Source organism: Episyrphus balteatus, chromosome 1 (assembly GCF_945859705.1).
Source record: "Episyrphus balteatus chromosome 1, idEpiBalt1.1, whole genome shotgun sequence".
Taxonomy (NCBI): domain Eukaryota; kingdom Metazoa; phylum Arthropoda; class Insecta; order Diptera; family Syrphidae; genus Episyrphus; species Episyrphus balteatus.
Genome location: NC_079134.1, coordinates 24,044,045 through 24,071,821, shown reverse-complemented (window position 1 = coordinate 24,071,821; position 27,777 = coordinate 24,044,045). Strand labels below are relative to the sequence as shown.

The 27,777-nt window shown below is 27.9% G+C and overlaps 1 protein-coding gene across 1 annotated transcript in view; it reads left to right on the top strand.

Moving 5' to 3' along the window:
- The first annotated feature begins 7,667 nt into the window (after positions 1-7,667).
- Positions 7,668-27,777, top strand: part of LOC129905777 (uncharacterized) — a 46,771-nt gene continuing 26,661 nt past the window's right edge. Inside the window, exon 1 of the mRNA XM_055981346.1 lies at positions 7,668-8,069. Coding sequence (XP_055837321.1) covers positions 8,009-8,069 — 61 coding nt within the window. The 5' untranslated portion in view covers positions 7,668-8,008. The remainder of the gene's footprint in view (positions 8,070-27,777) is intronic.

Sequence of the window (27,777 nt, the reverse complement as noted above, 5' to 3'; positions counted from 1 at the left end):
GACTTGACTCTTGTAGGAATTTTTCACAAATAAATAGAAACTTGTAATTTTTTTTGTTTGGTGAAACAGAAACCCACAAGAAACATTGAAAGCTCACAAATTTGTTACTTGTAAAATAGAAGTTGCGGTGAAACAAAAATGGATTTTTTCACAAATTTAAAATTATAGATTACAATTTACAAGCACAATTTTGTGATCACAAGAAAGTAGTGAAACAAAATCTATCGATTTTTTAACAAATATTGCGAAAATTACTTGTAATTACAAATTTTTTGTAAGTTGGTGACAAAAATTAAATGAAAAAAAAGGTAAAATGTCATTGCATTAGTGAAAAAAATTATTTTTCGCGAGTTTAGTACGAAAATCGGTCTTCTTTTAAATCTATTTTCTATGCAAAATTCTAATTTAATAAAAATTACTAAATTGCTTTTCCTGGTGAAAGTTCTTCTCAGCTTTGTCAAAGTATGGTGATGGTGAGTTAAAAATTATTTTTATAACTTTACCTATCTAAAGCTAAACTTTTAATTTTAAAGCTTTTAAACAGCTTAAAGCTTTAAAACTCGCTAGTGACATCTATTGAGCTTGTTCTACTTTGGTTTTAAAAATTAAAAATGGATTTAAGTAAAATTCAAATAGAAATTCAATTTCTTTCAAATTAATTACAAAATGTGCGAATGAGTGTTATTGCAGAACAACTTTTATGGACGGAATAAGCAAAAAATTGTAATCTTGTACCCTTGTTCTGATACTATCGCATAAAAATGAAAGAATTTTTTTTTAATTACAATTTTTAAATTCACAAATTATTTGAATATTTTGTGTTCAATAGTTAAATAATGGCGTTTTCGATTGGCAGTCCGGAATCATTCTGAAAGCGTTTTATTCGCACAAAACTGACAGTTTTGTATGAATAAAATTTTTTCAGAATGATTCCGGACGTTTCCGGACTGCCAATCGAAAACGCCATAAGCAAGTGATGATTAGAAAGCAATAAAAATTTTGACAAGTGACTTTTCCAAATTGTGAACAAATATGAGGTCGTTTTTCATTAAATTCAAAAAAAAAAATAATAACGGCAATATTCACACTTTTCTTTCAACAGAATTCTAATTGAGAGAGGTTTATTTTTCATTGTTGAATTTCACTTTTATGTAACGTTATTATATAAAGGGTGTCTTAAAAAATATGGTCCAAACGAAATGTAGGCGAAGTGTGGAAGCAAGACCATTTTTGTATTACCTATGTTGTATGAAAAAAAAATTGAATTGGCAGGACTTGTAATATAAAATAAATGGTTTCTGGTAATATCGATTATGTCTGTATGAATGAGCAAGTTTGGTTGAAATCCCAAAAAGTTATAGTAAATTTTGTGATTTTTCATCAAATTTAAATAATGAAATATTTAAAAGTTTTAACTTTTCTTTTTTTGTAATAAAAGTTGGGAACCGATTAAAATATAGCATACGTTTGTGATTATTGCAAGAAGACTCCATAGTTTAAGATAGAAACGGTTTTATTATCAACAGAAGGGCGGTGTTACCCCCTAGATGTTTTTTTTTCAAAACGTATTATCTTTTGTTCAGTATTTTTTTCTTTTTTTTTTTTTAATGATGAGATGTCCTACAAAAAAACATTAAAATTAATTAATAAACACTTTATTTTTATTAAAAGATGTTTTTTATGGGTTTTTAAGACGGTTTAACTCTGAAGGGGCGGTCTTGCACCCACTTTCCCTACTAAAAGACCAACTAAAGGGATTTCAGACTTTGGTAACTTGTTAATTCCAAATGTTAACGGTTTTCGATTAAATGCAGTTCTTTAAAATTTCAATTATTATTTTGCTTCCTCTGTTTATAAATTATTTTTGTTTTTCAAATTTATTTCAACAGTTTGTTTATTTTGGGGAAATATTCCTAAATCCTGGACATACCCGATAAAAATCCTAATTTAATGAATTGTATTTTTTACCATCATACACATGCATGTATTCCAAAACTCTTGGAATATTTCTTTTTCTACAAATCCAAAGACACACGCAAGTTCGTAAAATAAATTGCATATTGCATTAATTGCAAATTCATCGGTTGCGTGATTAATCAAAAAATATTCGAAATAAAAAAAAAATATAAATAAGATATCTTTTGATTTTTAATGGATTTCTGTCTTGAGCTGTTAAAACTAGGCCTTAAGTGCAATAATGATGTGTGGGCTTGGGGGCTGTCACTTTATTACTATCACAACATCGAAGTTGTTCATGTCATGTTGATTGATTAAAATAAAAAAAAAAAACGGTTAAAATGAATATTGAATTTTTTGAATATTTTATACAAAAAAAAAACAAAAAAGTAAAAGAAAATAAATTTTAACGCACGACACGTTAAAAAAAAACCATAAAAATCTTCTGGTTGGTATGAACAAAATTTATCAATAACTATTTTGAAGGGAATGTTTTTATAATCATATTGATTAGATTGTAAACATTCAACATAACCTGACTTTTAATACTCAAAGGAAATTAGATATTTGACGAACCTTGTTATAACATAAGCTTTGACGTTACCAAAAAAAAAAAAAAAAAAAAAACATGTTAAAACCCTGATTTGAAAGGACTTAACCAAACATCATGAATATTCATAGTAATTTTCATATTTTTACTAACATTCCACAAAATTGTTAATAAATTATAAGCTTGATGAAAGCACAGCCAAAAAAATTGATTATTACTCACAATAATTGTCTGTCTAAGTATGTAGTAGCTCAAGACATTCTGTTTAACCTGGTAACTTTCAAAAGACAACAGAGAAATATTGCTATGTTCTTAGTGTCAATAATATGTATATGAAGTTTATTTCTTAATGTGATTTCGAACAAACCAAACCCCTAATGGCTACATGGCAAGTTGGTTAAGTAGATAGTTCGGGATTAATGATTTATGAGTCTTCAAGACTATAAATGGCTTCTTTCTATATAAACAGTTATTTTCCTTTTTTTTTTCTTAGAAGAAATAATTAGGTAGATATGAGTTAGTGTTTCCTTTTTTGATTGGAAAGGATTGGAAAGGAAATGTGTCAACATGGTTTTTATTTAATATTGATTGCAGGGGGATAATGCAATGACCTATTTGAATCAATAAGATAATAAATGTGACGTGTAAGTTTTCTTTCTTTGAAGAAAAAATCGCATTTTCATGGTAAAGCTGTATTTTTGTCCTCTAGAAGTCTTTTTAAAAAAAACTATGTGAAGTTAAAGACCTCAACTGATGAACTCATTATGACCTTTTTTTTAAAATTAGCGTCTTATTAAAACTATTTTTTAAGTAAAATAATATATTCAAAACACGTAATTTTTTTTATCATGAACACAGTCTTACTACAAAACACTTTAATTGCATCTTTTGAGACACACAAAAATTGTTAACTTGATTGTTGACAATTTTTATTTACTTGTTTTTTTTTTGTAATTTTTATTGTTATAAGCAAATTCAAGTTCATTTTTTAACACAACCGTTTTATTTGTTGTTAAACCACAAAAGAAAAACCAAAACAACTTACTGCTCTCTCAACACATATTTCGTGACTTCAATTATTCAAACATTTTATGGCTGAGTGAAAACAAAAAACAGAAGGAAGTAATTGTTATATGTTGTATGAACGTGGTTTACGGTGCCAATCGAAGTGTATAATTTAAGGTGATTCAAAAATTTTGTAACCTTGTATTAAATAACTTTAAGGAAAATTTTAAAAAAGAAAAGAAATCTTGAAGTTGAACAATAAAAATTTATTGTTTCATATGAGATTTTGGGTTGTTAAAAGGTAGGCTTTAAACTACATAGGTAAGATCGATTTGTTAAGATAAGTTTGAACTTTTTGAAATTCAATTAAAAGCAACATCATGAAGCATTACTATCAGCCATCAAATTTATTACATCACAAGCTGAAAGAGAAATCGACTGGTTTAGGTACTTTGTCTTTATATTATTAAAGATACAAATTAAAGTGAAACCAATTCGTAATAATGAAAATTGGATGTAAAACAGAATTAAACTCTGACAAAAAAGTAAATATAGTAAATATTTTTAAAAAATCCAAAAATGTGTTTTTTGAAAAATTTTAAAATTTTTTATTTATAATGATTGTTATAAGTTTCTGTATAATTTTGGTCGAAATCTGTTTCGGTGTTTTTGAGAAATTCATAAATAAAAAAAAAACAGGGGTCGAACTACCGGATACGTTCGTTAACGTATGGCTGCTATATGTCCTTATCTTTTTCTACTGATTAAATAGAGAGAGCAATAGTCAAAAAGTTAAAGTATGATCGTAATCGTGTGCGGTGATTCGACCCCAGTTCTTGACAGGTACCGTAACAGTAAAAAAATTTGTTTTTATTTCCAAATACAACAGTTGAAATAAGCGAAGATTTTGATAGTCACATTTTTGATATGACGGTTAAAAGATGGTCTTTTTTCATACCTAATATATTTTTACTAATTTGACTTTCAAATTTGACTTAATTTTTTTTTTACAAGAAGACAATATAAAATTTCATTTTATGTATCAAACATACCTAATAGTAAATGCTCTAAAAACCACATAAACTTAAATTCAAAAAGTGCAAAATGTCCACAAATTTATAGTTTTTGAATACAAACAGTGGACAAAAAACAAAAAAAATTATAAAATTTGTCTAATATTTTGTATTAGTTAAACTTGATTTATATAAAAATGCAAAGCAAATATTACATAATTTGATTTTCTTTTGTTGGAAAAATCAAATTTTCAAACTAAAAAAAATAACATGTTTTAGGTGTTGATTAGCAATTACTAAAAATTTTCGAACCAACTTTCTTTAACTTTAAACAATTATTTTGAACAAAATGTTTTTATTTCAAACGGCTCCAACAATTTTGAAATTTTGTTTTCTTAAAAAAATATCTTAGTAAAAAATAAATGTTGCATACTATTTTTTGTAGTTCAAATTCATTTGAGATGTCTTTTTCCTTTGAAAAACGAATTTAATGTTTTTTTTTTATAAATTTTCAAATATGTACTTACCAAATTTATTAAAAATTAAAATATATATTGAATTTGAATCTTCAACTATTGCTTGTATAAAAAAAGTAACCAAAGTCTCTTTTTTTAAACTACATAGCCTACAAATTTTTCAGAAGTCACTTTATAAAAACAAGTAGGTATATTGGTAAAACAAAAGAATAATTTTCATAATATTTTTTTATTGAAAGTTACGACTACATTTGAATGAATTTTCTGATTCATTGTTTGCACATTTTCAGCAACTTTTTGATTAACATCTTAAGTTGAAGTTAAAGCCCTTATCAGAGACTTTAAATAAATCTTCAAAGTTGTATTCAAATCAAATCTTAGTATTCAATTCATTGGTCGCTTTTACCAAAAATTAGTATATATGGCAATTTGATTAATAAGTGTCTTCAAAATTTAAAGATCTGTTAATAAGCGGGTTAGTCAAACTACAACAAAATAATAAATAAAACCTTCCCGACTAACAAATTTGCTCCTATAAAGCTTTACAGGTGTTAATGTAGCTCCTGTAAAGCTTTATAGAAGGGATAATGTTTGTTGGGTTATTATCAACTGGTGGAACTTCCTCACATTACAATATGTACATTGTACAATTTTGCAAACAAACTAGAGACACGTATGTTAGGGTAGATCAAAAAAATCGACATTTTTGATTTTGTACTCCAAAAAATTGATTGCTAGACACTTCTAGAGTATACACACCAAATATGAGCTCTTTATATTAATGGGAAGGTCCTCCGCTTCGCAATTTTCCAATTTTACATCAAGCTTCTTCTAAAAAAAAAAAATCATTCTTTTATTAATTGACTTTTTTAACAAATTTCTTTACATATTCTTGTAGAAAATTGAACGCTCTACAAAAAAGGCCTTATACTCTTTTTTCGTTTATCTACACAGAGAAAAATATGACCCGCTAAAAACTAACAGATTGCCATATTGTTTTACCGTCCATACATTTCATAAGGAAATCTTATTAAAATCAACGATTAATAAGGTTTTTTTAAGGAGATTTCTTATTATTTTTATAGAGAAAATCTTATTAAAATTTGACTGAAAAGTTGATTTTTTTTGCAACTAAGCACTAGAACAAAAATCGCGATCAATATTTTCATGGCAGGTTGGTTCAGGTGGTAAGGTGGGCGACTAATGATTTGAAGTCTCCAGTTCGATTCCCAGCCTGGTCATCGTTTTTTTTTATTTTTTTGCAGATTTTAAAACAATAAGGAAAACCCGATTGTTTTAATAAGGTTTCCTTCTTGGATGAAAACCATAGAGAAATCTTATTGTTTTTGTTCTATTTTATGTGGTTCATTTTTCTCTGTGTAACCGTTCAATAGATATTTGAGGTCCAAAAATCAAGAAATCTTTAAAAATTCGTTTTTTTTTTTCTTAAGTTTGTAACAAATGGAAAAATTATTAAAATCGAAAGCGGAAACATATTCTTGTAGGAAAAAGGTCTTGATAACTTTTTTCTTAAATCTAACCATTTGAAAGATATTCGAGGTAAAAGTAAAAAAACATTTTTTACTTTAAAAAATTTTCCAATTCACTGAAATTTCATTATTATCAAGTAAGCAAGATAGTTGCTTAAACGTTCTACAAAGAAGTCCTTGGCATCAAATTGCTTGCTTTAACCGTTAAGAAGATATTCGTATCTAAACCAATGCCCACTGATTTAAATAGTTTTCTAATGACCCGTATGCATTGCGATTTGGATACGAATATCTTCTAAACGGTTAAAGCAATCAATTTGATGCCAAGGACTTCTTGTTGACCCACCCTAATGTATGTAGATTACAAAATGTTTCTTTTTCTATGGAAGTGGAAAAATAACATTTTTTAAAATTTTTTTTCAACTTATTGGTATTTCGACTAATAGACTTCCATAGACAACTTGATGTAGAATATTCTACAACCATGACATTGAACTATCCTAGTGCCAATTTGTAACCATCTTGAAATTAGTTAACTATCATCTAGGTGGTACATACTTCAAATATTATGTGTGGAATAATTTCATACAATTTATAACCATTATAACCATTTAAAGAAAAAATCCCAAATCACTCTTCAGAGATTTAAACACCTTCAAAACTTATATACCAACTTAACCCAGACCACCACTACACAAGTGCACCTCTTGATAACAATAAAGTTCATTGTTCTTTAAGTACGATACGATATAAATTCAACAACATTTCCCCATAACTTACAATACGAAACAAAAAAAAAAAAAAAATCACAGAAAAACTCATAAACAGGAGAAGGGATAATAATTCCTTTTTTTTTCTCTTGAAACAGTCAATAAACGCCACCCCACCCCCATATAAATGCAATTTCAAAAAAAAAAAAAAAATAATAATAAAAACCAAAATACAAAACAAACAAAAAAAAAATCATATCCACTTGTTCCATCCATAAGATAGAATTTTCAACTATTTTCTCGTTTACTCGTACTACATTGTCGGTCGTTTGGTTGGTCTCGGTTTTGGTCGTCATAATAACATAGCGACTTTTGTACTACTACACTTTTTCGCCGCAATTCGCCGTAGTGTGGATGTGTCGAATTGAAAATATACACAACTCTTGTGCGTTTAAATTTCGAGATACTTTTTCGATCAGTTTACTACGAGACGTTGAGTGTTTGGGTCTTTTTCCATAACGGTATACTGGTGCGCTTTTTATAGTTTGATATAAAAAATAGTGAATTTATTTTTCTGTACTCAATCACAAGGAGGTACTAAGAAAAAAAAAAAACATTTTACACACTTTAACGGTGCAAAGGATTCGTGTGTCCCTATTGTGTGATTGGAAGCCATTAAAATAGAAAATTTAGCGGGAAATTTAAAAAAGTGCCTTACCTTAAAAAATTCACAAAAAATAATTCCTGTGTTTAAAATAATTTACTTTGTGTAGCACACAATCGTGTAAGGATAATAACCACTGCCGACATGTCTAAGAACGGATATATTTTTGGCGCCCTACTGGTTTTGGTCTTTTCATTTAATGCAGGTAAGTTTTTTTTTAAATTAAATGCATGCTTCTATGGGAGAAGTATTGGTTTTTTTTTTCTCAAAAATGAAGAAAATTTTAAGGCAAATATCGAAAAAGGACACATTAAACAAAGTGACAAAATTAATTTTTTTAGTTTTGTTTGTGTAAAGCAAATAAAAAATAATGAAAATTAATAAATAAATAAAAAAAATAATACAAAAAATTGATTTTGAAAAATTTTCAAACTTTGAATTGTCATAACTTGAAAACTATTTATCTCACAATAATGATCATGGGACTCAAATTAAAAGAAATTTTAGTGACTTTAAAATCATGATATTATTTTTTCCAAATACTTAATTGTTAAAGCTTTTAGCAATTAAATATGTGTTCTAAAATATTGTATTTTTTTTTTTAAAGAATTTTTATGTCCATTTAAAGTCAATGTAAACTTTGACCTCTCACAGATCTGTTCGTATACAATCTACAATTTTGTCTCACATAAGGGACTAAATTTAAACCACTCATTGTAACATTTAACTTCTTAAACGGTTTTTTGTTTTCTAAAATTTTTGGAAGTTTTCCGTTTGACACATCAAAAACAACAACTTTAGCTGGTATCATCATCACTCAGTATTTCTTACTGTAATTCGATATTACAAGTATTTCGACTCGGGATATTTTTCATCTCTTCATCTCATCTTTTTCATCAGTTTATTAGGATGGCTAGTATATATGAAAATATGTTAAATATGTGCCTATCAATGGGATGAATAAAGCTTTTTCGTGGAACCGCTGATAAGTGAAGAGTATCTGCCGCTGTCCTTCTAAAAAATGCCAATGAAAGTGCTCAAATTTTTCTCTCAAACAAGTGGAGTTTCTTTATTACTGCACGAAGAAAATGAAATGCACGACTGGTCACACGTACTTGCTCTTGTAGTTAAAAGTATCGATATCTCATATGATTTTGTTATATTTCGAAAAAAAAAAAAAAAATAATAATTTTTTTTATTTTTCAAAAACTTGTTTATATTTTTCATTTAAAAATAATAAGAAATACCTGTCTGTAAGCTTTGAATTAAATTGGCTTATGCTTTGATGAAATATACGAACCTAAAAAATATGTCCATTTTTGCAAAAAAAAAAAAAAAAAAACAGCAACGCCTTATTTCCGTTCTCCGCATTTTTTGAGAAAAACTAAAAACGCAGTTTTGTTAGAATCAATAAGACAATTACGTAGACCAAATTTAATCAAAATCGGTAGAGAGCTTTCGAGAAAATTGTAATACCTCGAAAACGGTATATGGGACGATATGCGTTAAAAAGAAAATATTAAAAAAAAATAAAAAAAAAATCTAGGGAATTGGGTAAAAATTATCTCTAGGTACCAAGTTTCAAGCTAATCCATCCATCCATTAAGGCCCTAGCTCGATGTACCGATGGACGCACAGACGCACAGACCGACGGACGCCATGACGAAAACCACTTTTTTGATCTTCTCTATGAAAGTAATGATGATTTTGATTAAAACCTCGAATTTTGTATCTACCTACACGAAACCAATAAATTGTCCTATAGAGCAAGTAAAAATAAAATCTGTTTTTTTAAATAATTAAAAACCCTTTTAAAAGTTTTTTTTACACAAAACCGTATGCCATTTGAGTTCTTCCATAAAAAAAAGAATATTTAGAAAAAACAATCGAAAATCTTTAGAGCCGTTTTTTTTTTTTAATAAAATTTTTTATAAACATTTTCTAACATTTAAAAAAAAAAAAATTTAGTATGCCATTTTTAAGAAAATATTGTTCAAAACATAAAACAAAATTTTGATAAAATTCATCAACCTGGTTACAAAAAATTTGATTTTTTCAAAAAAATCCAATTATGTGGTTTTTTGAAAAAAATATATATAACGTTTACTTTAACGTTTCTGCTGAAACATTTGGTTGAAATCGGCTATGTCGTTTACAAGAAATTCATAGATAAAAAAAAACCATTCTATGTTGGCTCTTAAAAATAAATTTTTTTTTTTCGAAAAAATGTAGTTTTTCTATTTCCGTTATGTGACATTTACCGTTAGTTCAATTTGTCATCTAGGGAATCACCCAAAACTATTTGCTTCCAAGTTTGAAGAAAATCGCTCCAGTTTATGCTATAGCTCTCAGTCTGTAGGCATCTTTGAAATGAGATTGATACGCCATATGAAAAACAATAAGCTTTCACATATTATAAAATTTTGTATAGGTTGTCAAACAAAAAATTTATTTAATAGCATGAGAACATAAAAATAAGTGTTTGTTTTTGCTTTTTTTGGATGAAATTTCATCGAGTCTAAAAAAGTCTAGCTCTTTTTGTAGATGTCTCATAGACCTGATCGATATATATATTTTGAGCTTGGACAATAATCTTTCAGATGGTGTAAACATTTTTATAGGTTGTTAGGGAAAAAATGGATTTAATAGCGTGAGAAGATAAAATTACGTGTTTTTTTCGCTTTTTTTGATGAAAATGATTGTTTTCAAAAAATTATTTTTATACTTTTTGCGCATAGTAAAAATTTTAGTATGTCTTTATTCTTTAGGAAAATTTCGTAAACTTTTTAATGGTTTAATTTTTATTTTTTTTTTCAAAAAAAAAAATGATTTTTTAAGGTTTCACTTCTACCACGTGTGAATTGTACACATGATTTTTTTTTTTTATTAAAATGTCTCAATGTAAAAATAAGATGATTTCCACTAAAATTAAGTGAATTTCTTTTATATTTGCACATTCAAGAAATTAAGAAGATTTATTGGCTTAATTTAAAACGGAAGTCATCCTGGCGAAAAACCATGCAAAAATCAGCTTAATTTAATAAGGAATTCTTTTTTTATACAAGAAATTCAACTGCACACAAAGTTTGGAAATTAAGGCTCTTTTTAAAGGTGTTTTCGCCTTTAAAAGTAATTTTTTTCTTTTTTTACATTTCTTATAAAATTAATGATTACATTAGGTAAATTAATTTTTTTTTGTTTTTTAAATGCAATACAAAATTTTAAAATTCTATGCTTTTTTTGCCAAAAGAGCATATACATACATGTGACATTTTGACTGAATTTCTTAAGAAAATTTATATATTGAGCTATGAAAGCCATTCCATGCAACCTAGTAGAGCATAATAATAATTTTTCCATTGGCACTTTCTCCTGCGAATCACTCAATTTCGATCTGAACAAGTTTTTAATTTTTGAATTTTTTGATTGAATCGTGACTTGCTGTTTCTTGTCCATTGCCTCCATTGCATCGACTGCCGCCACCAACTTCTAAATAACATAAGTCAACGGAAAAATGGTCTTTCGACGTTGTTCGGTCGTCGCCATAGTCTTCGTCATTAAAAATTTAGTGCAATTTTTACAATTAACGTTCTCTTGTCCGACGACTTTGTTTGATGTGCATTTATATGGAGAAGCATAAATGTAAGTCAACGTCTATAACCAAATCCATACCAACCTACAAGCTATAGTCAACTTTGATTTGTACCTAGATAAACAAATGTTTGCGGTTGCAATTTTTGTACTCTTCTTACTGACTGCGTTGAACTATTGATGAGGGGGGAAATATGGGGGAAGTCATAACACAACCCCATCATCATCAACAACATAACTGGGTCAGATGGGTGTTAACCCGTGCATAAGAGGTCTTTTATGATGGATGGATACCTTCCTCAACAAAAAGGTGATTCCGACAACACGTATATAGAAATATTGAAGAAGTGAAGATGGGCGGTGCAAGTAAGTGCATCAGGGCACTATACTGGCTTGTGTACGGCGGCGGTGTTTTTTTAAAGATGTGGAATAGGTGATGATGGCATATAGTTTTGTTCGGTTTGGTTTTGGAATTGCAGTCAGGATTAATAAATGAAGTTGATTTGTATCTTTTCTTGTGGTTGGTTCCCTTTTCGTTTGGTGTTCTTTTTTATTAAATTTGTCTTCTTTTTTTTATCCAATTATGGATATTGACATTTGAGATGAAGCCAATACAAAATTTTATCACGTTTTCTAGTCAATGGATTTTAAATGCTTACGCATTTTTGTTAAGGAAACCAGGGGAGTAACGTATTGATTGGTGTATACGGATGTTCCCATTATGAAGAATGTGTGGCAAAAAACCTTTTCTGTAAAAATATCCAATTATAATGTTCCATAAAAGGCATAACTAAAGAGCCTTTTACAACTTTTTTAACTCTTTCACTTGAATAATCCAAAAATCATTTTTTTACGCTGTAAGATGAAAGTGCAAAATTTTTAACAGTTTTAAGTTTTTTTGACGTGATAACGTCTTATAAATCGATGAACCATGGCAGCCACCACAAAACACTCTCGCACTTTCGCAGTGCGGCAAAAAATTTAAATTCAAAATTAAAAATAAACTATTATCTCCTAAAGCTTATTTGAAAGATAATAATCTAAAGCCTAATCCAAATGAAGGATTTTTTAAAATTCCGTCATTTAATAGGGTAAACAGGGGTAAAACGAAAAGATGAAATTTGGGATAAAATCTAAAAGCGTGGTCGTAGAGAGTTGATTCTTTTTGTTATAGATAGAGGAGACTGATTTAAAAATAACTGCATTTAAAAAAAAAATTCTGGAACTCTGTTATAACGTTTTGTTTGAACGTTGATCAGGTGTTGTGGGTATGACAAAATGGGTAGGGGAAATTTTTTTTTTGACAATTCTAAAGGTACCAGGTGAAAGATGAAGTAAAAAAATTAGGCGTCTCATACAGATTTTTTTCCAACACTCTGCGTTTCGAAATATGAATTTTTGAAAAATACCTACTTTTTTAGGGGTATTTTTGGGTAGTTTTTGATTATTAGCTTTTTTTTGGAGCGTTCAAAACATCTCAAGTTATATGGCTGATGAATGCGCATACATGTGCAAAAAATTGGAATCGTTAAAAGAGTTTTGACTGAATACGGAGAAAAATAAGTTTTTAAAAAACAGGTTTTTTGGCCGTTTTTAACCGATTTTCATCGTTTTTTATTTTTTATCATTTTTTCTTTAATAGATAGAGGAATAAAGTACATGGAGTAATGATAGACCATGACTACGACTATATGTGTGAACACAATTTTGAGATAACGGTAAAATAAAATTTTAGAATTCAACTGGTTATAACTTTTTACCAAGACCAGATAGAAATTTGATTAAACATTTATGAGCATCCTGATACAATTACCTTTCAATTGGTATATCACACATAACGCTAGACTAACTACAAGCCACACAATGTTTAATCAAGAAACTTGCAAAAAACATCATACCACCAGTGGAGATCTGTTGCGCCATGAACATCCACCAGTGTGGGAAGTACTGTAATCTCAGTCTGGAAATTCCACATGGTTGACTTTAAAAAATTCTAACTTCTCTTGTAGGCATCTTTGAAATGAGATTGATACGTCATTTGAAAGGTGAAACAATAAGCTTTCACATGGTATAAAATTTTTTATAGGTTGTTAGGGCAAAAATTCATTTAATAGCATGGAGAACATAAAAATAAATGTTTTTTTTTGCTTTTTTTTATGAAATTTCATCGAATTTAAAAAATTCTAGCTCTTTTTGTAGATGTATCATAGACTTGATCTATATATATATTTTGAGCTTGGACAATAAGCTTTCAGCTGGTGTAAAAATTATTATAGGTTGTAAATGAAAAAATGGATTTAATAGCGTGAGAAGATAAAATTACGTGTTTTTTTTCGCTTTTTTTTTGATGAAATGATTGTTTTAAATAAATTATTTTAATACTTTTTGCTCATTGTAAAAATTTTAAAATGGTTTTATTATTTAGAAGAAATTATTGTCTTTATAGACAACCTCATTTTAAAGGGTAAAATAGCTTCAGTACTTAATTGCCCCTCTCTCCCCTACTCACATATGAAATAGAAATGAATAAGTTCCAACATAATTTTTGCGTAGATTGACGATGGAGGTATACGAAATAAAAGCTACTATTAATAGGATTTATTATAGTCTCTTTCTCTTTCATGAGAATGCATTTTTTTTTTTGACCCTCTGTTTACATGATTTCATTTTCAGTTTAGGTTCGTGAGGTGAAATATTTTTAGATGATTATTATGATTTGTTTAAACTGAAAGATTGAATTGTTTATTTTTGCGTTAAAAGTTTTGAATGAAATTGGAAAATTTATTTTTCACACATTGTTTAAGTTTACGTTGTAAACATAATAATGGTTCCTTATTAAAATTTCTACAAGACAATAGAAATAGTTTAAGAAGGAAAAAAAAAACATTGTTATTGTATTCTTTCATTAAGATGTGGTAGTTTTTACTGAATGTTATGCTTAAAAAATATGTAGGTATGTTTTCTGAGAAGATATTTCCTATATTTTTTTTTTATTTCGAAATTAATAGTGTTTTACTAAAAAATTAATTTCGAAAATTTCGATATTCTGAATGAAAATAAAAACCACTAATGGGTGTGATGTGTTTTAATAAAAAATTTAATTTAACATCAAAAATTGTTTTTCTTTTTGTTATTATATTAAAATACTATTTTGCCTGCCACCAACGCGTGACAAAAAATAAATAATTTGTAAATCGTTTCTTTTTTGTTTTGTTCATATCAGACTGACCATATTTTATTATTATATGAAAATTATAGTTTTTCTAAAAATAGTATAAAGGGCCTATATTTTTAACAAAATCATTAAAATATAAATAACAACAAATCAACAAGAAATTATTAAAACTCGAATATTTAGCTGTGAGCAAAACAACAGCTGATAATATGTTAGCGATATTTGATATTAAGAAAATTTAAAAACTTATTTTGGTTAAGTTAACCAAGTTTTTTTTTTTTATTTTGAAAAATCAACTGTTAGAAAAAGATTCTATTATTTTTTTTTATGTGTCAAATAATAGTTTCTAGAAATAGCATAGCATGTTAAGTTTTAAAAATTTTAAATGCTAAATATAAAAAAAAATATTTAATACAAAAAAATATTTTTTTTTTTTACAGTTGCTACAATTTAGACTTTTGTTTTCTAAAAATTCTAAGTTCTACAAGAAATAAAACGACATACTTCGTTTAAGGATTAAAACCATTTAAATACATATTTTTATTATTTTAAAAATAATTACATTTTAAGTTTTTTCTAAAATATTTTATCTTTTATCAATTTTTTGACATCACTTTTAAACAGTCATAAGATAAAAGAATTTTTTTTCAAACAAAGAAGTACGTGTAATTCATTGGTTCATTTTACTTTTATTTTGCAATATAAATCGTATTTTTTTAAATTATAATTAAACTTTGATTTCTATAAAAAAAAACTTTTTGACTAGTGAAATCGAACAGGGTAGAAAAAATCGAATGCCTTGTGCGATTTCACTAATCAAAAAGTTTTTTTTATTATAGAAATCAAAGTATATTTTTCTAATGGTTTTTTGTGGGCTGAGCTCGAATCTGAAGTCAGAAAAATTCTATCACATCACGTTTTTGACATATTACCATGCCAAAAATCAGAAAAATAGTATTTGCGACGTTCAAAATTTAATATCTCAAAAACTTTGCACGTTAGAGCTATTCTGGTGCTTGATTCAAATTAAAAAGGTCAATGACCATTAGAAAAGTATAATTTGGTTTCTATGGAAAATTATTTCTCGCCAATATTACTGTCATTTACGGAAAAATCAATTTTAAAAATCGTTTTTTTTGTTTTTTTTTTCAATTGTTCTCAATTTCTAAAACAAAAGTATAGTTTTTCCACACAATCTTTAAAAAACGGTCTTAAGCTAAATAATTGCATTCCAAACTTTTCAAAAATAAAAATTTTTTCGGTAACTTTTTTGATTGAAAAATAGGCAATTTTTTCAAATTAAATTCGTCAAAAATCCAATTTAGTAGATAGAAAACATAACAAAGTAATTTTTAACCAAGTTTTGTTAAAATCTAACTATTTTTGTAAAAGATAAAAATAAAAAATAAAAAAATCGTATTTTTGCATTTTTTTCAATATTTTTGAGGTTATAGAAAAAAATTGTTTGAGTAAAAGTTGTAGACATTTATACTACTTACAACTTTTGCATTTGACTTTTTTCGATAGGACGTCTAATTTTGACAGAAATCGTAAAAAACCATGATTTTTGACACCCACCCCACTTTTTCGCCCACCCACCCCCTTTCCCCCAATTTTTTTGTGGGCAATTTATTTTTCCCCTTTCAAATACCATTTATCCTAAAATTTCCCAATACCCTTATGCTGCTAATAATTTGTTCAACTTTTGCCTTCTGAAAACCGGATTGGCACTGGTCTATGTCTCTTATATTAAGTTAAAATTTTATTACGTGTCATGTTTTGAAAAAAAATCAGGTGATAAATTTGTACTAGAACACAGTACAGGGGCTATGTAAAGTTGGCACCCCTAAATGTTGTTTTTTTTTCAAACCTGCCTGGTTTCTTTTCGTTAGCCCACCCTTAGTTCTTAAATTATATCGGAATTTTTTTTTTTTCACCTCACAAATCACAAAAATAATTTTTTTTATGTAGTGTAAAAGTTGTTGGTTTTGCACTGTGGTTCGTTTGCTCAGGATAGCCCAACTTTTTTTTCTTTATTATACTATTTTTGCAAAAAAAAAAAACAAAAAACTTTTTTCATATCAGAAACCGAAAAATTGTAATTTTTTTTCCTGTGAAAAAATCGTTAGTTCAAAACCGTGGTTTGTTTGATCAAGGTAAGCCCAGGATAGCCCAACTTTTCACTATCCTACTCTTAGTTTAAAAATTATAGATGAATTAGTTTTTATTTACCACACCAAAAAAAAAAATATTACGCATACACCACAGTGACCTTTTTAAATTTATAATTTAGAAAAATTAAATGCACTGGTGTGCCTCAAATGTTATTTAGGTATTTGACTTAGAATTTTTACTTGGTTAAATGTAGTCCATATAATATTTCTATTAAAAAGCTTATTTGTTTTATTTCACCTTAAAACCAGAACACACAAATATTTTTTCAAGTGTAAAAATCATTAATTTTTTGGTTTGCCATATAAGCACCTAGAAAAGCTACATGCTAAGTAAAATATATCCAAACATTTTTCAAAAGTAACAACAAATATAAAATGGTGTGTGAAGTGATTTCTTTTTCAGTACCCGAATAGAACTTTTTAGACTTTTGCGACTTGACTTGACTTGAATTACATTTAATTCCAGCTAATTTGAAAATTTAATATGAATGTTAGTGGAGTAACTAAAGTTCAAAAATTGGCAATATTAAGGAACCCGGTAATTAAAAATACTTTAAAGTCTATAGATTAAAAATTTGCCGGTGTTGCCGTTTTGATTTTTTAAATTTAATTGAAGATTTTTGTGAACGAAAAAATTTTGTTTTCAAATTTTTTTTTCAAATTTCATAAATTAATTGATGCCAAAAGATTGTTTAGGAAATTCAAGGAAAAAAAATATATTGTAGTGAGGGACAATCTTCCATTGTTGAAGCGATAGATGCAATTTTCTTATTAATTGACTTCAAACACAAAAAAAAAATTTGAACAGAACGGCAACACCTACAATATTTAAATATACATTTTTAAAAAGCTAAAAGCTTTTTCTTATTTATAAAATTAAAATTAAGAAAATTGAATGAAGGACTTTTGAAAGAATAGTAATTGAACTCAGATTTTTGAAAAAAAAAAAAATTATTGACAACATTTTAACATGTCGTTTTTAAAACTTTTTCGAAATTTAAAATGCACTTATTTTTCAAATTTTTCGGCCACATTTATTATGATTGAAATTATAAAAGGAAATGTCAATATGTATTACGCTTTATGAAAAAAATTGAATAGCATTTCATTTTCCAAGAACTTTTTTAATAGAAGTTTTGAGTTAACTTATTTTTTTTTGTTTAAGTCCAACATTTAAATATAAAGTTATTTTTTATTTATTCAATAGCCCTTATTGTTGAAAGTTAAATAGTAAAAGTTTTAAGTTCTTATTTGTCAAAATCTTGAGAAAATCAATTATTACAATGCAAAAATTCAGTTTTTATTAAAAAAAACCCATTGAAATTGAAGTAATTTAAAATTTTTTTTTCAAAAGTGTGATATATATTAAATTTTCTGGTTCGGAATTCAACTGATAATATTTATGGCCAAATTTTTTTTTTAAATAAATATATATTTTATTAGAAAAAGTTTGGAAAAAAAGTCATTTTTAAATTTTTTTAATAACATTTTTTTTTTAATTCTGAGTTTGAGGACCATTTTTTCAAAAACTCTTAATTAAATTAATTGCATATAAATTTAAGAGATAAGAATAAGCTTCTGGCTTTTTAAAAATGTATTTTAAAATATTGTAGGTGTTGCCGTCGTTTTCAAAATATTTTTTTTTGTGTTTGAAGTCAGATTGTGAGAAAATTGCATTTATAGCTTAAACGATGGAAGATTGTCCCCTACTCCCTTATATTTTTTTTCCTTAAATTACTCAGAAAAGTTTTTGCTATATTTTTTTGTTTTATGAAATTTAATAAAAAAAAAAAAATAATTTTGTTCAAAAAAATTTAATTTTAATTTAAAAAAACAATACGGCAACATCGGCAATTTTTAATCTATAGACTTTAAAGTATTTTTAATTACCTACGTTAAAAAAAAATAATACATAATAATAATAATTTGCTTCTATATTTTCGTCTATATTAGAATATCTTGTTTCATGTCTTGAACAATACCTAAATATGTTTGTATTTAATGCAACTAATTTTAAATAAAATGTCAAACTCAATTAGTGAAACGAAAATTTAATTACTAACTAGGCTTTCAAAGTTTACCTATTTTTGGATATACAAATTGCACTATAAAGTTTATAACAAAGTCCATATGGACTAATGGATCAACCTAATTATTCATATGCGTGTTTTGAGTTCTTATAAAACGTGAGAAAAATGATTTTTGTTTTTAATTTAGTTACGAAAAAAATTAAAACGTTATGGTGATTCGCAAACTGAATTTTAACGAGTTCAGCTCAAACGACTCGACAAAGTGAATGTTTATTCCTCTCTAATGGAAAATTGCATTATGTGACTGAACTAAAAATGTGTGTTTTTTCCCCCCTACTTTAAAAATATCAAGAAAATTGTTTGCAAAATGTTCGTCATATTTCTATCATCATCGCATCACCATTGATTCTACTAAAGTAACTCAAAAAAAAAAAAAAGAAGAAGGACGACAAAAATGAGGTTAAAGTGAGTGTTTGTATAAATATATCCTCACTCGCATGTAACTTTATCTTTTTTATACTTTCCGTATAAGGATAAGAAAGTTATATGGAAGATATTGACTATAGAGGGTCATTAGGAAATTTTTAGTACACTTTTCCAAACAGTGCGGATCTTTATGTCCTGCAGTCACGTATATTTTTTGACGTCGTCGTTTGTTGAGAGATGCATGAAGGGACTCAATTTCAATGCGGGTCGTGTGTTTTATTATTTTTGTTTTTGTATGGGAATTAATACTTAAAAATTTAATTGCTCATTGTAATGAAATAAAATCGTCTATAATTACATTTTGGTGTAGAAAATTCATTTAAAACATGCGGGCTAAAATATAAGCTGGCTGGGGTGTGGCAAATAATAACGATGATGTGTATTTTTGCATTTAATTGCTTTGATTTAATGAGTGATTTGGTTTTATTGTATGAAATGAATTAATTTTTGTGAGTTTAATGAAAATGTCTTAATGACTGGATTTTTATGGAAAAAAATATTAGGAAAAGTAAAAAAAAAAAATAAAATGCACGACTGGGTCGCACGAACTTGTTCTTGGAGTTCAAGTTGCTTTCCTTAATTTTTTAAGACTTTTTATATAGAAAAACTTTTTTCAAAGGAATAAAACAACATATGAAATCTAATTGCCCTCCAAAACAAGTATGCAATTTAATTTGTTATATTTAGACGACTCGTTAGAGTCGTTTTTTTTTTAAATTAATTTTTTATAAATGATTTTTTGGAAAAAAGTTTTAAAATAAAATTGGTATGCCATGTTGTAGAAATCACTAATCTACATCATAAGCCAAAATTTAAAAAATTCAATGTCTGTTTTTCGAAAATTTGATTTAAAAAAAAAGTTTAAAAAAATTTTTTTTTTTAATCCAAAAATTTATATTTACAAAATTTTATTTTTGGCTTATTAATATAGATCAATTAATTGAAAGATAGACCTTGTCTTACAACTTGCATTTAATTTTTTTCAACATTTGATCATTTTTCGAGAAATTTCAATTTTACTAAAATTGGTACACTGTTATTTTTGGTCCAAAAAAATTAATTCCAAAAACCCCTCTTGAGAGTCGCCAAATAACACCAAGTCAAGTTTGACATTAATCGGTAAATCCGACAGACTGACAGACGAGACGGACTTACGGGACCCCACTTTTTTGGCATTCTCTATCATTGTAATGTCATGGAAAATTGTTATCTCAACTTTTTTTTTGTACGAATGCATAACTTGACGGGTTGGTGTCGAAATTCTGTATGTTGCAAAATTCTGTATTCAAAATACTGTATGCCAAAATACTGTATGTCAAAATTCTGTATGTGCAAAATGCTGTAGGAACAAAATTCTGAAAGTCAAAATTCTGTATAGCAAAATTCTGGTTGGTCAAAATACTGTATTTCAAAATTCTGTACATCAAAATTCTGTAAATCAAAATTCTGTAAAAATGCTGTAAAAAAATATCGTTTTGATAATGTAACAAAGTGCGCGCGCACTTTACAAAATTCTGTAAAAATGCTGTAAAAAAATATCGTTTTGATAATGTAAAAAAGTGCGCGCGCACTTTTTTACATTATCAAAACGATATTTTTTTACAGCATTTTTACAGAATTTTGATATACAGTATTTTGCCGTACAGAATTTTACAAAACAGAATTTTGCATGTCAGTATTTTGTTGATACAGTATTTTGACGTACAGAATTTTGTATTTACAGTATAATGACGTACAGAATTATGGTATTACAGTATTTTGACCCCACAGAATTTTGTCGTACAGAATTTTGACAAGCAGAATTATGACCCGCTCCCTAACTTGACAGTATGTAGTACCTACATAATCGCAAGTAAAAATAAAAGTAATGGTGTTGTATCGAAAAATAATATAATTTTACTACGTTTGAAGTTAGTTTTTAATAAAATTGGTCTAAAAAACAATGAATTGGTGAAAAATACAATTTTAGGGACCAGTTAATGTTTTCAGCTGTGCAAATTTGCCATCATTTTAATTGATCAAAAAAACTTCCTTAAAAGATAAAATTTGTCAATGCTGGTGGTAAACCAAATCATTCTCTAATATCTACAAGTTACATCTTACTACAAAATCCATTCATCACTTTTTGGATATGTCATTTATTTTCATCTTCAATTTTACTGTCAATTAAGACTTGTTGGCTGTTGTTAACGATACCCACACTTCCTTTCACTTGATTCCAATGGTCAACTCTAATTAAGAAACCAATTCACGTCTTATGTCGTCCCGAACAACACAAAAAAACCAAAACAAACATTTTCATTTGAAAAAAAATTGTTGCCAAATCAGAAGATTTGTGTCCTCAGAGTAACAAATTATTGCTGGTTGGTCTGCCAAAGGCCATTTGATTGAAATCAACTGATGTTTCCTCTCCCTCCAACTTCGTTACCCTTCTTTAAACTCATTCACGCACCAAGTATTTCCAACAACGAGATATATTATTATTCTCAAGCTGAAAACCAATGTTTTAAGCTGGACAAGACTGACGACGACGACGACGTGACATAGCCAACAATTCTCTATTTTATGGCTCGAAAGAGACTCCACATTTGACTGCGTTTTCTTACAATGGTTTTCCCAAGTGAATACACGTTGTTATTAGACCAATTTACACTTTTTTTTTTTGTTGTTGTTTATGTTTGTCCATAAGGCACAATCAAAACGACAAAGTTGATTCAACAGTGTGGCAATATCGCCGCAATATGAGAAACTTATTGCCCTGACGACTTGTCTGTCCCCCAATTACAAATTGCCTCTGTTCAAAAAAAGAGAATCCCCGAAAGACCCGTCGTCAATCTAAATTCTATAAAGGTCAAATTAAAGACGCTATGATTTTAAACATCGATTTCAAGACTCGACTCGTGTATAAAATCCAACAAGATCATGAGAGGGTATTGTGGTCTCGATGTAATTAGATAGTTTTTTATGAGCAAGCTAGGAGCGAAGCTTGTACTAAATTCATGTCTCTGCTCTCGTAAGTCATTTCCTCAATCTAAATTTTTCCACATGGCTGAGTCTGTACTTATGACAATCGAATACTCGAGAAACTAACTAATTTAGATTATTAATCTGGGTAGTAATTATTTCGGGACATGACAAATATGTTCAAGATGTTAATAAAGTAAGTAAGCTAGTGCACGAGTAAAGTTGCGGTTGAGTGAGATATTTTTATATATTCATAGTTTTTGTAAATTGATGGTCACATAGCTACAAATTCAAGATCATAACGTCTTACTATTACTAACTTATATGATGAAAATTGATTCTCAGGATTTGTTTTATAATATCTAATTAAATAGGAACAAAATGTTCAAGGTCAGTATTAATTTTTATTCACTCAGAAGAAAATTTTAAACCCTGAGTTGTAAATGAAACAGTACTACCTAATATAATAATGAACTTAGTTTTATTTAGAACTAATTTTTTTTTTTTTTTTAATTATTTCGGTAGGTACATTATAATTTTTCTAAAATAAAGCAACCGTATGGGGTTTTAAGAAAATTTTGGTTTATCAAAAATAATTAATTTTTGAAAATTCTAGAACTACGTTCTGAATTTTTATAGGAATTTTTAATATTACGGCTACTTAAATAAAATGCCCGAATGGGTCTCACGTACTTGCTCTTATAGTTGAAGTAACTCTAATGTTAAAGCTTGTTATTGAACAAGATTAGGAAGTATGATATTTTTAAGGAATTTCATAAGATAGGTATGTACAAAATATAAAATCTGTTTTTATAATTATTTAAACATCGTTTTAAATGATCTTTTACACAAAACCATGTATGCTATTTGAATTCTTGTATAAAAAAGGAATTTTTAGAAAACAAAAAAAAATTTAAATTTTTAGAGCCGTTTTTTTTTTTCAAATAACTTTGTATATACATATTTACCAACCTAGATACAAAAATTTTCTAACATTTTTCAAAAAAAATTTGGTATATGCTGTTTTTAAGAAAATATAATTCAACACATAAAAACGAAATGTTGATAAAATTGATCAGTCCGTTTTCCAAAAATTGATTTTTCAAAAAAAAAAAATGTGGTTTTCGAAAATTTTGGAAAACTTTTATACAACTATTATTTTAACGTTTCTGTTGAACGTTTGATTGAAATCTATGTCGTTAATGAGAAATTCTTAAATCAAAAAAGCCGTTCTATGTCAGGTAACGGTACAAAAAATATTTCGTTTTATTTATGTTTTACTACACACAACCATTTTCAAGCAAAATCGTTAGAGCCAGCTTTTGAAAAAAAGTGGTTGTCTGTAAGACGATGATTTTACGTGCTAACGTCGTCAGAAAACAGGTTGTGTGCTTTTTTTTAAAATGAGTCAATTGAAGCGTTTACTTATTTCAAACAATCATAATTTACAAGAAAAAGCTAAAAAAAATACCTTTTTTATTTTCTCATTATATTAATTTTTTTATTTTAAAAGCCTAAAAAAAAAAAAAAATATGCAATTTAAAAGCCAAGAATTTCTTCTTAAGAATAAAACCATTTTTAAATTTTTACAATGCGCAAAAAGTATAAAAATAATTTATTGAAAACAATCATTTTCATCAAAAAAAGCAAAAAAAAAACATGAATTTTTATCTTCTCACGTCATTAGTTCCATTTTTTCCCTAACAACCTATTAAAAAATTTTATGCCTTCTGAAAGCTTATTGTCTTAGCTCAAAATGTATATATCGATCATTTCTATGAGACATCTACAAAAAGAGCTAGAATTTTTTGAACTCGATAAAATTTCATTAAAAAAAGCAAAAAAAAACATTTAATATAAGAGAAGTTAGAATTTTTTTAAAGTCAACCATGTCGAATTTCCAGACTGAGATTACGGTACTTCGCACACTGGTCGCTGTTCATGGCGCAACATCTCCACTGGTGTTTTGAGGTTTTTCGCAAGTTTCTTGATTTAACATTGTGTAGCTTGTAGTTAGTTTACCGTTATGTGTGATATACCAAATGAAAGGTAATTGTATCAGGATGCTCATAAAAGTTTAATAAAATTTCTATCTGTTCTTGGTCAAAAGTTTTAACCTGTTGAATTTTAAAATTTTATTTTACCGTTATCTCAAAATTGTGTTTACGAAAATGATTGAAACTTCGCAAACATTTAGTCGTGGTCATGGTCTATCATTACTCCATATACTTTATTCCTGTAAAGAAAATAAAGATAAAAATAAAAAACAATGAAATACGGTCAAAAACAGTCAAAAAACATGTTTTTTAAAAACTTGTTTCTTCCGTTATTCAGTCAAAACTCACTAAACGATGTATGCATAAGGCCAAAACCTACATGTCCTATAAGTTTGAGATTTTTAGAACGCTCCAAAAAAAAGCTTAAAATCAAAAACTACCCAAAAATACCCCTAAAAAACAAGGTGTTTTCAAAAATTCATATTTCGAAACGCAGAGTGTTGGAAAAAATCCGTATCAGACACCTACTTTTTTTCCCTCATCTTTCACCTGGCACCTTAAGAATTGTCAAAAAAAAATTTCCCTACCCAAAATCATCATTTTGTCATAGCCCCAACACGTGTACAACGTTCAAACAAAACGTTGTAGCTTAGTTTCAAAATTTTTTAGAATTTTTTCTTAAATGCAGTTATTCTTAAATTAATCTCATCTATCTATAGCAAAAAAATCAACTTTCTACAATTTCGCGTTTAGATTTTAGCCCAAACTTCATCTTTCCGTTTTACCCCTATTTACCCTATTAAATAATGGAATTTTTAAAAATCCTTCTTTTGGATTAAGCTTTAGGTTATTATCTTTGAAATAAGATATAGAATATTTTTGTACCTCTAATAGTTTATTTTTAATTGAAATTTTTTGCCGCACTGCGAAAGTGCGAGAGTGGAACGGGAGAAAATGGCGTCACTTTTTTGTGGTGGCTGCCATGGTTCATCGATTTATAAGACGTTATCACTTCAAAACTAAGTTTAAAGTTGTCTCATATTCAAAAACCATAGTAAAATGAAAATACTTAAACATATTAAATACTAATACAAAAAAAAAAACTTAAGTTTTGGTCCAAAAACAAATTTCAATTCCTCCTCTAGGGAATCACCCAAAACTGCTAACTACCTACCAAGTTTGAAGAAAATCGCTCAAGTAGTTAAGACTGAAGCTTGAGGTAGGTAAATACAGAGGGACAGAGAGACAGAATTGACGAACCAAATTTTTTGACATTCTCCATCATCGTAATGTCATACATAACATAAAAAAGATTAGATGAAAATGATTTCTTGTTTTATTTTTTGAACATATTTTTTTTTATTTATATTATTCAGGATTATATTTTATTGATAAAGTACCTATTTTCCTAGTTACCCTCCTTTTGGGTCAGGTTAATGATCTTAATCAAATTTATATTCGCTTTGTCAGTTTTCTATATTTTATTGCAGTGAAAAATTAAATGAGAGAATATTCAATATTATGTACGTATACATTAGGGTGAGTCTAAAATAAAAATTTCGAACATTTGATGTTCAGTCTTCAGTCAACTTTAAGCCTTTAAATTTAACTTAATAACAAATGTTGGGACAGGCCTTTGTTCAATTTCTTGTGATAAAAAAGACATTTTTTATTTAAATTTTAACTCGATTTCGAAAACTATGGGTCGTGCCACATGTATAAAATTGGTAGAGATCATTCACCAAGTCGTAAACTAAATTTTTTGAATCACATTTTGAAATAGAAAGTGTAATTGTATCAAGGGGCACGGTAGTGCCCAGCCAAGTTCTCTAGCAACTTTGGCACTACACCCTTATTTACAGGAAACAACTCAGGCCATTTTCGAAGCCCCCTTTAACTTCCACACCAAAGATGCTAGAAATTTCAAACTCGCTACATTTGTTGAGCTGGTCAAAACCAAACACCTCACAGCTTCGTACGATGAGTAGTTTCTGAGATATAGGGCTTCAAAAATCGCAAAAACCTTAACTGACTCACTGACAGATCATCAAAATTATGGAGACCTTCCCGCTATCGTAGAAACTTGAAATTTTACATGGTGATAGGACTTGTGGTGTATACAAAGGAAAAAATCGAAAATTTGAGATTTTCAATTCAGGGGGCGTGGTAACCGCCCATTTTCGCCGTTTTTTCATCAATTATTATAGAGCACTTCTGATTATCGTAGAATCTTGAAATTTGGTAGAATGGTAGAGCTGATAGTTTATACAAAGGAAAAAATTTAAAATTTGAGAATTTTAGCCAGGGGGCGTGGCAACCGCCCATTTTCACTGAATTTTCATCAAATATTATAGAGCACTTCTGATTATCGTAGAATCTTGAAATTTGGTAGAATTATAGAGATGGTAGTTTATACAAAGGAAAAAAATTAAAGTTTGAGAATTTCAGCCAGGGGGCGTGGCAACCGCCCATTTCCGCTGATTTTTTATCAAATATTATAGAGCACTTGTGATTATCGTAGAATCATGAAATTTGGTAGAATGGTAGAGCTGGTAGTTTATACAAAGGAGAGTTGAGAATTTCAGCCAGGGGGAGTGGAAACCGACCATTTTCACTGAATTTTCATCAAATATAGAGATTTTCAATTCTACAGCCATACCTTGCAAAAAGTAATGAAATCACAACAAAAACAATACTGTTAAAAAAGAGCCAAGTTCTCCTATGTTAAAATTATGCTGGCACAAAAAGTATTGAGATGTAAAAGTGTACCAAGTTCTAAAGTTTGGGTTAAAATTCGTATCAATAAAATCTTGATTGTTTACTTGGCAATTTTTTAAATAACTTTAAAAATCGGTAATTAAAAGAAAAATTGTCTAGAGAACAATCAAGATTTTTTTGATACGAATTTGAACCCAAACTTTAGAACTTGGTACACTTTTACATCTCAATACTTTATGTGCCAGCATAATTTTAACATAGGAGAACTTGGCTCTTTTTTAACAGTATTGTTTTTGTTGTGATACATATTGTATTATCCAACACAAAAACTGAATTTAAAAAAAAAATCTGTTGCTTCATTTACATTATTAAGAAGATTTACAAAAATTATTGACTCCAAATATTCAGTGATTTCATGATGAAATTTAATTTTTAGAAAACTTGCTCATTCGATTTAAGCTTAATTTCAGAAATTGTTTTGTCTTTTTTAAGCTGATAAACTTTATTTTTGCCTTCAGATAACTTTTCTTGATTGTGAAATGCACTCTTTTTGACCAAGAGTCTAACAACCTCATAAATACACACCCGCTATGAGGGTAAAACCATTATTTCTTTACTTTTCTTGTTGTCATGAAATGACACACTGATATTTTTGTTAACACCCTTTAGTGTATTGTGTCTGTCTTGTCTGGTATTTTATGACAGACATAAAAGAACTTCTAGCTCATTTCGTTTGAGCAGTGTCAGTGTGTATTACAATAAGTAGAAAACAAAAAAT